At 46.9% G+C, this 12,368-nt stretch overlaps 1 protein-coding gene across 1 annotated transcript; it reads left to right on the forward strand.

Annotated features, from left to right (window-relative positions):
* Positions 1-7,035: 7,035 nt before the first annotated feature.
* On the forward strand, positions 7,036-12,063 carry KLHL38 (kelch like family member 38). The gene is made up of 3 exons (XM_005143842.2): positions 7,036-8,385; positions 9,757-9,862; positions 11,777-12,063. The coding sequence occupies exons 1-3, from the start codon at positions 7,036-7,038 to the stop codon at positions 12,061-12,063; spliced, it is 1,743 nt and encodes a 580-aa protein (XP_005143899.2).
* Positions 12,064-12,368: the final 305 nt, after the last annotated feature.

Here is a 12,368-nt window from a genome sequence, read left to right on the forward strand (position 1 = left end):
ATGTCATGCCATTACAATCCTGCCAGGAGAAAATGGATAGCAATTTCTTCTCAGCCCATTATCACAGCTCTTTAAACAACCTGAGGGCTGTGAACTAATGATTTTATTCAGGCCCTGATTAAAGTCCCGCTATCAGTAGGGAAGGTCAAAATGATTTCCCTGTCTGTGAATTGCCTTCTCAGCATCGTCACCTCCTAAGTTATTCCATGAAGGAGATAAGGACTTGCAGTCCCCCTTGACACCACCCGCTGGGATATGGTGCAGGAGCACAGCTGAAGAAGAGATGGGGCTTCATGGGGTGGATCTGTCAGGCAAGCAAATGCTGTTCCCAGAGAGGCTGACATGGGCCTCAGGACCGCTTCATGGTTTCCAGGATCTGGCTGGATAAAAGCCTGAGCAACCTGATCACACCTCATGGCTCACCCTGCTTCGAGCAGGAGGCAGAACTCCAGACCATTGGAGGTCCTTTCCTCACTGAATTACCCTAAAATCCTATAATGTAGGTGAAAAATAATACGACCCAGCCTGACAAATAAGAGAAATAGAAGAATCTGTCAAGGAGATAGGCTTGTGAGCATTTCTGTGTGTCTGGCCTCTTCCTCCTTTTGGGTGTACCACTCTGCATGGGTAAGGGTCTTTCAGGCTTAGACCCTCAGAGGTATGATGGTTGATGGCATCTAATTCCCATTGAAAACAGTATTTCTGAAGCACTGGCGCTGTTTCTCCCTGCTTGTATCAATGTCACAGCAGCAGCCCCTGGCCATTTAGGTATAATACATAAAGATGGGGAAGAACAAATGGGAGATGGGAAAGATGGACAGCTTTTAAGGGTAATGAACTGTGTGCCACACAGGTATAACAGGATGTTCTGGCATTTTAGATGCCTGACCCTCCTTTGGCACTATTTCTAAACATAAATAAGTGAAAATATCAGGGCAGATCACGGACCTGAAATGAGCCACCCAATTTGGGATTTGCCTCTATCAGAGACACTTTAATGTTCAGACTCAGAAAGAGCAGAGCAGTGCAGGATCTGCATAGCTTCCTGTTGCTGTTGCTGTGGGGCTCATGTAACCAGAGACTATAGAAAGGACAGACAAATAATCTACTTAGGTGTCCAGTGTTCCTGGTGATATTTTATCCTCTGGAGGTCACACCGCAAGATAAGCTGTCAGGTACCCGTTCTCAATTGATGTAGTTTGGAGTAAGAGACAGCAGGTGTCTGGAATGCACATGAAGGAGCTGATTTAGGCAAAGGCTTCATTTTAGGATATTCCAATCAGAGTTCCCAAAGCTACCTGAGGGGGTTCTGTGAAACCTCTAGAAGCTCAATACACTTTAAACCCAGCTATGTCCTTATTTAATGCCAAGCACATAACTTTGGCAGCCAAATTTATTCTTGCCTGAAGACTGTTTTAATTAACACTAGTAGGTCATTCTGACTGAAGAAGGAAGAGCACAACTGCTTTCATCTTAATCTTTCACTCTTTAATTAGAGATTGGCCTGAAACCAAGCCAGGAGCCCACACATCTTCACACCCACACATACTGGGCCAAAGTCATTATTGAATTACATGCTGTATCTCACTATCTGTGCACAATACACACAGTGGTGGCAGTGACACTTGTGGGGTTGCTATGTGTCTGCAGTGCTGTAAGGGTAAAATTTGTCCCTATGTTTAGGTTAGGGGTTCAGAATTTGAGTTCAGGTTTCAAGACCAGTGTCTGTAGATGTAATCTGTTACTTCCATACAAAACCACAACCAAACCCAGATTCAATCAAGTCTTCAGCTAAGCCTTAGTTCAGAATTAAGTACCGCACCAATGTGATCAACAGCTGTGGTGATAGGGCACTCAGGGAACTCATGTTTCCTGAGCATCTACATAGAATATGAGTAATGCAATAGTTACAGTTTCACTGCTTCAATGAACCTAGGATGTCAGCCAGGGAGCAGGACAGTCTAAGGGTTTTTTTCCCAGTCCAATGAAGTAAATAGTAAACCACACTGAGCATAGACAGGACTCTGGGAGGCTGCTTCAGTGGGGAGTATCAGGATGAGTCCAAAACCAGGTGCTGGAAGTGGGGAACCATTTCCTTCATGGGCATCTGGCATAGACATCACATGTGGAGTCAGGTCCCCTGGTGGTGTCATCAGCTGAGTGAGATACATATGTGTTGAGTGGAAAGGTCCCTATCCATGCCATCTCTTGACAGTAATTTGCTAGTATAGGCATACCTTCACTCTTTCAATGCACATAATTATGATATACATTTACTTGCATGTGTAAATATGCGATACATAAATCTAATAATTCCCCAACACATTAGTCTACCTTTCTGCTCCTGTACTCTTGCCTTCAGCTTATAATAAGCAAAATGGTGTCAGGTGCCCATCTGACCCTGGTCAGGGCCCACCAACCAAGCTCCACATTGCCAGGGCATGCAGCATTCCAAGCAGTGCTGGCTGCTTTCCCAACCTGCACTCAAGGCTGTGACCCAGGCAGCCACCACTGGTGCTTGGCGTATCTACCCATCCTTTCCAGCTCATGGCATCTGATTCATTATGATCCCTGTAACTGTCTCATTTTACAATGAGGAATGTTAATCCTGGATTCTGTTCCCTCCCCTGGTTTTGTAAAGACCGTAGCAAGGAATATTTTTACTTGTCCTCCTATCCATTTAGACTGCAAATCTGGGGACAGGATGCTCTTTCTCAACAGTTGGGGGGGCTGGTAGTCACTGGGGCAGAGCACATAATACTGAGTGAGACAAGTGAAGTCTGTGCCTTGAACAGTCCTTTTCCCTTATCCATATTTGTTCATTTTCACCTGAATTGTTATAGGGTCGGTGTGTGGGTTCTAGCAGTTGTCTGACATCACCAGTCTCCTCTGAGCACGGGTCTGCTGGATGATTAGATCACAGCTTTTTTCCGCTCTGTTGCTTAGTGCGTGGTAATAGACATTTCATCATCCCATTACATTAAAACATAAGAAGAGCTACTCTGGGCCAGATAAAAGGTTCAACCATCCTAATTCCAACACTGAGCGATCCCAAACACTTAAGGATAGAGAGCAGAAGGAGCAGGATGAGTATACAGCATTGCCGCAGAGGTTGTCCTTTGGTAGACATTGCCACTGTCTAGAAACCAGCCATTGATGGAGTTCATACAGCAGCAGTTACAGTGTGTCACTGTTTTTAACAGCCCCCAGTGGGTCCAGCCTTCCTGAAGGGCTATGTGGGACTTGCAGAATCATGTCCCACAGTGCTGGTTGGGTCACCTAACCTGTGAAGGAGCCCACTTTCCCACTCTACATGGTGTTCAGACCAGCCCTTTATCCATGTATCATCCCACTGCCATGGTTAATGCAATATCCTGTCCTCCCAAAAAGTACACTCAGTCCTGGTTTGGTCCATAGCATGTCAACCTAGGGAAACTGTTTCCTATCGGACATACAGAAAAACATCTTCACCAGGAGAGTGGCTCGGGACTGGAGCATTCATTCAGAACTCATTCAGAAAGAGACTTTCTCACACAGGGTACACTGTCCTACAGAGGAAACGGCTCTATCCTCTCACCAAGGATCGTGCTGCAGCAGTAGGGGCCATACAGGACATACTGTTCTAGGATATGCCATGAAAAATGATTTCTAGTTTATTTATAGAGGAAATCCTAACTGAGCACTGCTGATGTGCCCACTTGGTTGGAGATGTATCTGAAACCATAATCTCTGGGAAAGAAAGAAGAGAGCTGTGAAGCAGGCAGCAGGAGCTTCATTGCTTGGGAGCCTTGGCCCCAAATTGGCAGGGACCTGTGCGGGGACTCAGCAGGGAGCAGCAACCCCCCCGAGAGCAATAAGCTATTTAAACAGCACACGATGTACTCTGGGTTAGCAGGAGTTTGCATAACCGTGCAAAGCCCTCAAGCCTGGGATCTTCTAAATAAATGCCACACTTATCAGTATCTAAAGCAGAAGCACATCCCACCTCCCCTTCCCCGACCCCGTAAAACAGTGTCATTAGTGAAGGCATAGCGTCATTTGTTGCTGTAAGGGTTAAAAGAATAATCCACAGCCGCTGCCAGGAAGAGGCAGGACTAAACAGGCAGCAAAGAGAGCCAGAACAGAGATATAAAACTAAATCAATCATCAAAACAGACCGCAGTGAGAGCATATACATACAGAGCAAGAAAGAAACCGAGAAGCGCTTTGTTTGGGTAGCTAATGTTCTCTGGACAAGGAGAGAGAACTTCTCCTTCAGGTTTTTAATGCCACTCTAAATATTTATGGCAAGATCATAGCCAGCTGGTGAGGCAGCAGCGATGGGGAGCAGGGATAGGAGGGCACATTTTCCCCAGTGCCCCAACACCACCCTCCAGGTTGTCTCTTTAATGAAAGAGGGGGAAAAGGCTGCACATTGCCAGGTTTACCCTCAAAGTGTAAAGTTTACCCTCAAATCTGCAGGAGTCAAGCCCAGTGGCTTCTGCTCTTCCCCTCCCTCACCTCCTTTGGCCATTATCACATGCATGTGCACACAGATTGTGTGGGAAAGGAAGATGCCACAAGCTCCAAAAAGCTACTCCAGCCCAATTCCACCCTGCCCTTATCCTTCAGGGTTTTGTCCAGCAGCATTTCACCATGTTGTTATGCTGCATTGAAAAGTCTCTGGGAAAGGCCACGTATGGCACGACCTGTGATGCAAAGCTGCTGTTTTTAGAGGAGCAGACTGCCCCTGGCCCTGCAGTCTGCTGGGCCACGGATGTGGGGGCAGGAACATATGGAGGACCACAAACACCAGCGCAGCACGGGAGTTGACATAAGGGCACTGTGGCTCCCAAGGATTTTCGCTCATCTGCCCCGCTGTGAGGAGACACAGACATGACTCACCCGTGAGCTTTGGCTTTGCAAATATGAGAGGGCTTGTGCTTTAACCTCGTGTTTCCCTGTGGCAGCGATGCTTAGAAATGGCACTTTGGATTCAATCCCAGGGGAGGAATTTCAGCACAGAGGAGGGGCCCAAAACAGTTACCCGGACACAGGCAGCCAATGCCACTTCTGAAACACCCAGGATATTGGCAAAGAGCTAGGACACATCACACTGGACCTGGACCTGCTGGAGACCACAGCCAGAAGTCAGCTGGGATTGTGGAGGATCTTCCAGTGGCACAAGGTGCTCCACTGATCCCGCCCTAGAGATGGATTTAGGTTCATCATCACAGATACCTACATGTGAGTGTTAAATATGGGCACCTACATGTGGTTGGGGCAGCTGAGTACCTGAGGAGACCCAGCAGTGACTGGAGGACTGTTCACCTGCCCAGACATAGGTGGTACTTACTGGTGACCTGAATAACTCAGCAGACTTGGTTTTATCAACCAGACCTCACTGGCTGCAAAAGGAGCTCAGACACATTGCTCATGCACAGGCAACGCAGTCAAGGACCCCACTGAGGTGTCTGCCCTGGGGAGCTAAGTGCCATCCAGGGACCTGGTTCCCTGCTTGCTGCACTCATTTCAGCAACCTGCTCCAGTCCTCCTGCCTGTGATGCTGAGCTTCTTCGAGCCATCTTGAGAAGTTCTTTGCTAAAGGTTTCAGAAAGCTGAAGTCCTTACAAAAAAAGGCCACAACCTGGTGTTTTCTATATGAAATATTAAGCATCACCATAAACTGCTCCAAAAGTGAACTTCACTCCGCTTGACAGAGGTAGCTGGGCTCTCCCTGCCCACCTTGGGTCAACCATGGGCACAGCGCATCAGCATCTTCCACCAGAGTGCAACGGGGTGACGCTCCCCAGATCTCTCCATAAGGTGGAGACATGATCCATACTGGCAGGATTCCTGGAAGCCCTCCTCTCTCCCTCTTTTTCCATGAAGCTACGGTGACAGAGCATTACCTAGCGCGAGGCATTGCAGACTGTTTACAGGCTTCTAGAGTTCCCAGGCACTTTAGGACAGGGTCCTGTTTCCAAGCGGACAGCCAGGACTTTTATAAGTGAACTTTCCTCTCTGTGTCTATTTATTAGATGTAAACATTTGCCAGAAAAACACCACTCGAGCATGCTCAGTCCTGGCCAGGTCATTGCAAAAGGGAACGCGGCGTCACATGTGATAACAGCGAGAAGCCCGTGTCCCTATTCTTAGTGCTGGAATGTATACAATGCCCCACCGCCGCGCTGCTCCTGCGCACAGCTCCCGAGAGGCAAAAGTGACTGCAGAGTAAACACAGCCAGAAATCACCCTCTATGAATCACTTACCTACTGAAAGAAACGTCCTGTGGGTTTATAGGTTTTTATCCAGGCTCTAGCTATGGAAAATCTCAGCAGAGAATAAACGACAGAGAGTAAGTGCATGCAGTGAAGGACAACAGAAGGTAAACGTTTCTACCTTACCGTTGCACTGCAGGTTGAGCAGTTAGCCATGACAATAGATACTCATCCTATTGTTCTGCCTGGCACTTAATTTAGCCATTGTGTGTTGTGATTAACATAAAAACCCACAGCTAAGCAGAGTTAATAAATAACTGTTTTAATGAAGATTCCCGTCTCCAGGGTTTCGTTTTCCCTGCTGCAGAGTTCAGCTCTGCCAGATTTACATTCTTTGGGAGTGACTAACTCTAGGGGAAAGAGGCGCAAGCTACTAAACTGCTAATACTTAAAAATAGTGAATAAATGTCTAAGCACATTTATTCAACCAACAAACCGATTGCTTCAGGCATCCAGCTTTAATCCCAAATCAGTGAGATAACTTCAGTGCTTTTGCTTCTTGCCAGGGACATAGGCAGTTCTGGCCTCAGAGCTGCAACCTAGCTGATAACTTCATGTGAATTTTAAAGGGTCTTAGTGACCTTTTAGCTTCTTTATGATTTTCCCACTGTGCTTAACCCATGTTCCATTTTTATGCATAGCAGCGAATGGATATTTAGAGCAACATCAAAGTCCCAGTTTGTTCCCTTGAAGCTGGATATTTCAATAAAAGTTACTAAAAATCTTGAGTTTTTTTTCTGCCAAGTCCAGAATTCATCTCTCTCCTATTTTGCTATGGAGGAAGGATCCACTGAGGAGTTTCTCTTCAAAGACCAGGACTTCTCCTCCGAGCTGCTGAGGCAGCTGAATGCTCTGCGGCAGAGCGGGATGCTGACTGATGTTACCCTCTGCTCCGGGGGCTTTGAAATCCCTTGCCACCGAAACGTGCTGGCTTCCAGCAGTCCATACTTCAAGGCAATGTTCTGTAACAACTTCAGGGAGAGTCGCCAGGCTAAAGTCATCCTGAAGGGCATCGACGCCGAGATTTTGGACCAGCTCATCCTTTATGTTTACACAGGGGAGATTCTTATATCCACTGAGAATGTCCTGTGCCTATTGGAGACAGCTTCCATGCTGCAGTATTCAAAGCTGTTTGAGGCCTGCTCTGCCTACCTCCAGGACAAGCTGACTCCTGACAACTGTCTGAGCATGTTCAGACTAGCAAAAGCCTTGAACTGCCAAAGCCTGACTAAGAAAGCCAAGGCTATGGCCTTGAAATGCTTCCCTCAGGTGGCCTCTTCTGAGGACCTGAAGGACCTTTGTCCCTTGGAGCTCATTGATTACCTTGGGGATGATGAGCTCTGTGGGGAGGAGGAGCAGGTCTTTGAGACACTGATGGTCTGGATCCGGCATGACCTCCAGGCAAGACAAGGCTACATCCAAGAACTGTTCAAGAAGGTCCGGCTTCAGTACGTCCATCCAACTTTTTTCTTCCACTTCATTGCCAATGACTCCCTTGTTCAGTCCTCACCCACTTGCAGGAGCATCCTTGAGTCAGCTTGGAGACATATGTTTTCCTTGTACAGCACCAGTGCACCGGACATCAAGCCCATGCTACATGTTCCTCGCAGGTACTCCAACCAAGAGTTCCTCATCATCATTGGTGGTAGGAAGGACAGCCAGCAGACCACAAGGGAAGTCCTGCTCTATGATGACAAGACAAACCAATGGCTAAGCCTGGCCAAACTTCCCATGCGCCTCTACAAAGCCTCTGCAGTGAGCTTGCACAGCAATATTTATGTGCTTGGAGGGATGCCTGTTAACAATAAGAAAAGCCCGGTCAGTGGTAATATTTACATTTACTCCCTCAAACTCAATCAGTGGAGGTTGGTTGAGCACATGTTAGTCCCACGTTACTCCCACAGAAGCTTGGCTTATAAAAATTACATTTTATCATTCGGTGGTATTGGTGAAAATCAGGAAATCCTGAATTCTGTGGAAAGATACGACAGCGTCTACAACACCAGTGAGCGCATGGCAAACATGCCTGTTGCCGTCCTTCACCCTGCTGTTGCTGCCAAAGATCAGAGGGTCTACCTCTTTGGGGGAGAAGACATTATGCAAAACCCTGTCCGGCTGATCCAGGTAATGATCAGTCCTGCTTGTTATAAGCAGTTTCAGCCAAGGTATGCAGCAGGTCACTATCCTCCTGAGTAAATCAACCCCCGAAAACCACTTCATTGTGAGCTGCAGCCAGAGGCAGGATGAGTTGAAACATAGCTTCAGGGAAGCCTTGTCTGAAAGAAGCATTGCAATCCTGTGAGTGTTTTCTAGGCACAAGCCCCAGGGTACTTCTTTGGGTGCCATCTCTGATGCTGGTAGGCAATGGGGCCAGGGCTGCCGCAGGTGATGCTGTGGCAGGCAGCAGCCAGTCCCACTGCCTGGCTTCATGCCTGCAGCCAATCTCACCTAAATCAGTGCTTTCCACTTGGCAGCCGAGATAGGGTCTCAGCCACACATCTGCTCGCCCGCAGCAAAACAAAGATTCATGATCATTACAGCGATTAGATTCTCACTTATCAAAGGGCCAGAACTTAAACTGACAGTTATTTCATATAAACAGTTGTGTTAAAAATGTGGCTCCTGCCACATGTCGCTGGCTCGCTGCCTGCTTTTGGTGGTTACACTCTATTAGAAGGAAAAAACACATGAAATCTTTTCTTTTCTGATCTGATGCTTTAGCAACATTGCAGAGCTCCTTTCCCCACGTGTGTTTTTCACTGGCTTAGGTGTTTTAACTGAGAAAGATCATTAAAGGCTAAGACAGCAGACAGCACATGAGCATCACTTTGTGATGGTGATAGCACATCTTGATTATCAGGGGGAAGGAAATATATATCAATTGTCCTGGAGATATTTGCTATATTAAGAAGTGGTTGACGTGACATAGAAGTTTGTGTCTCCCAGATACGGATGACTGAATGATCATCATCTGGCAACAGCTCTTTTTCTCACATAAATCGATGACTTAGATACTACTCTAAGTCTCATTTACAAGTCCCTTTGCCAATCTCAGTGCATACCAGCCACCAGCACAAGTACAGCAACTGGGCAAACACTTTGGCTGCCAGCTGAGCTAAGTGAAGTTTGCTTGCCCAGGAAATTGCTAAGGCAGCAATGCACAGAATAACTGGGAAGTTAAATGAGGTGGTTTGCACATTGGAAAAGAGATACCAAGTGATTCAATGGCCATGCAAAGATTTACAGGCAATAAGCTTGCATATTGCAGATACACTCTGCCTTAGGGCATGGGCTAGCATCTCCGGAGCAGACAAGCCTAGAAAACTAGAGCACTTTCCAAAAGGACATATTAGGAAAGAAAGTGGATAAATTCTCAGCTTAAGCCAGAGGATTGTGTTAATTAGGACAAAATACAACCCATAAATTCCTCTGTAATTACAATTGCCAGATAAAATGCAACACAAACAGCTGTGTGTATCTTCATTTATTTGTCAGGTTTATCATGTCTCCAGGAACACATGGTTTCGGATGGAGACCAGAGTGGTGAAGAATGTCTGTGCACCAGCTGTTGTGATTGGAGACCAGATCATCATCATAGGTGGTAAGGGCTCTGTTTCACCCTCCCTCCTCTCTCCTCCTGCCCAGCTCCTGCTGGATTTCACAGCTTTCCTCCTTGGGGTGCTCCCTCAAAAAGCATTTGGAGCTTGGGAGGGAAAGGAGAAGTGTGTCCACCCTCCGTATACATCTCTCATGGGGTGTCACGGCCATGGAACTGGGGACAAGTTCTCCACGAGGCACATTCTTGTTCCAAGTGGTGGGGAGAAACTGAGGAAAAGCCAATGCAAGTTACTGCTCTGCAGAAGAATGGAGGAAGCCAGGGGCATGCGGGTTCTGATCCTTCCCTACTGACTCACAGACTGGCCCTGCCTCACTGCCCTTCTTGGAAGGGTGGAGAGCACATTCACCACAAGGCTATCGCAGCTTGCTGGGATGAGTGTGCTGCTGGGCTGTGAGGGGTCAATTGGTCCTGTAGCTGCCTCCTGAGGTTAACTGTGAAATGTCCTGAGAGGGGCATGAAACACTCAAAGAAGGGAAAGTTCTCAGTGTCCTTTTCAGCCTGAGCATCAGCTTCTACCCATGGCGCTTTGATGAATCGCACCTCATTGGTAGCTCAGTCCTAAGTGCAGCTCCCTGACCACAGGCTGGCAGGAGGAACCATGTGTTAGATTATTCAAGGGAAAATTAAACATAGAGAAGCCTAAGCAGAGTAGAAGACTGAACCCAAATGACACAGGACTCAAATGGGATGTCATCTATCAGTGGGAGGTCACTGCTATCCTTTGCAGAATAGGGCAGAGCTGGGTCAAAAGGTCCAAGACCAGCAAGACCCTGTGTGGCAGATTACCCTGACCTCAGACTACAGTGCCCAAAATACAGTATTTTCAGCTCTCTTATCATCAAATGCATTAATATGAAGAGCATACATTGATATGGGCCTGCTGCTGCTAAGCTTAAGATCTTGATTTATTTTGTATTTATCTAATAAAAGCCACAGAAATTAATGTTAAATATCTTTCATTTTGTTTGAAAGTAGAGAGATTCACCATGGTCAATTTTTATTTACCAAACTCCATGCCAAAACATTGGCCAAACACTCTTAGTTTATCAACAGTAAATCCCACAAAAATAACATTTTGTCTTAAAAACTGCTTTCATCACATTTCAGTTCCTCTTTGCATGACTGGTCAGATCATAACAAAAGGGAGTGGGTTGGTTTAAGCAAAAGAGGCCTTGATTTTTGCTAGGGGACATGGCTACAAGTCCCACAAAACATGATCAAAGCAGATTCTTTGCCATAGGCACAGGAATACATAGGCAAGGTGCTGGTAGACACCAAACTTCCACATCCCCATTGCTCCAGGGCAAGAGCCGCGGTTCCAGCCCTTCCCTGTCACCAGCTGCAAGGTTACATCACCCCTCAGTGGAAGAGCTGTCTGTTGGGTCACTGGCATGGTCACTAGCATGGATGTGGCACTGAGGGCTTTGGGAGTGGAGAGAACACCAGTGGCACTGCGCTGTTGAGTAGCAGCTCCATTCAGTAAACAGCTACAATTCCTACCCAGCGTGGCATCTTTGCTCCCTTCCCACATGCCATTGGTTTCTTTATGCTTTAGGAGTCTGTTGAATGAAAACAAATACTTTGGGATATTCACCTGCAGAAAACTGCAAGCTCCAACTGTGTTTGATGGGTTGATTGCTTGATCTGATGGGTTTTGTGGTGCTCGTTGAGCCTTGGCTGTCAAGGTGCAATGGACAGGATGAGGACAAACAGGAAGGGAAGACAGACAGACAGGCATTCTTGTGACACATCATCACTTCCCACCTTAGATATCTTAATTCTACCAAATTATGTACTTGTATAAAAGGTTTCATTGAAGACTAGCAGGAAATATATACCTTCTGGCTATAAGCTCTAATTCACATCTGTCTCTTCCACCTCTGGCTTTGCATTTAGGGTACACCAGGAGAATAATTGCTTATGACACAAAAGGCAACAAGTTTGTTAAATGTGCAGACATGAAGGACAGACGAATGCATCATGGGGCCACTGTCATCAAGAACAAGCTGTATGTCACAGGAGGACGATGTCTCACTGCGGACAATGTCATCGAGGACTTGGATTCCTTGGACTGCTATGATCCAGAGACTGATACATGGACACCAAAGGGGAAACTGCCACACAAACTCTTTGACCATGGGTGCCTTACGCTCCAATGTGTTCCCTGTTCTAACCTTCTCTAAGCGACCTTTGACACTTCCCAGGCCATTTTGTGTTTTCCTGCACAGAAAGGACCCACTTTGCTCTGCAGAGAGCACATGGGGAATCCTCATGGGGTCCCACAAACTCCTGACCTTGAAGGCACCGGTGGCATTTGTCATTCCCTAAGAGCTCTGCCAGAAAGGTCATGAGCTCTGTGCTCATGCTGTGCTCACCTGACTGGTGCTGCATGTGGTGCTGCTAAATCCAGCCCCGCCACCTCACCTAGAATCTCAGCAGAAAACAGGGAAAAGATACTGGGTAAGAACCTGGCACAGGATTTGGCCTT

The sequence above is a fragment of the Melopsittacus undulatus genome, chromosome 1, assembly GCF_012275295.1.
Source record: "Melopsittacus undulatus isolate bMelUnd1 chromosome 1, bMelUnd1.mat.Z, whole genome shotgun sequence".
NCBI classification, from domain to species: domain Eukaryota; kingdom Metazoa; phylum Chordata; class Aves; order Psittaciformes; family Psittaculidae; genus Melopsittacus; species Melopsittacus undulatus.

Excerpts from the sequence above, each read along its gene's own strand:
- KLHL38 (XM_005143842.2), top strand. The coding sequence starts at position 7,036 with ATGGAGGAAGGATCCACTGAGGAGTTTCTCTTCAAAGACCAGGACTTC. Across the intron at positions 8,386-9,756 it reads ACCCTGTCCGGCTGATCCAG|GTTTATCATGTCTCCAGGAA; the intron begins GTAATGATCAGT and ends TTTATTTGTCAG. Across the intron at positions 9,863-11,776 it reads CCAGATCATCATCATAGGTG|GGTACACCAGGAGAATAATT; the intron begins GTAAGGGCTCTG and ends CTTTGCATTTAG.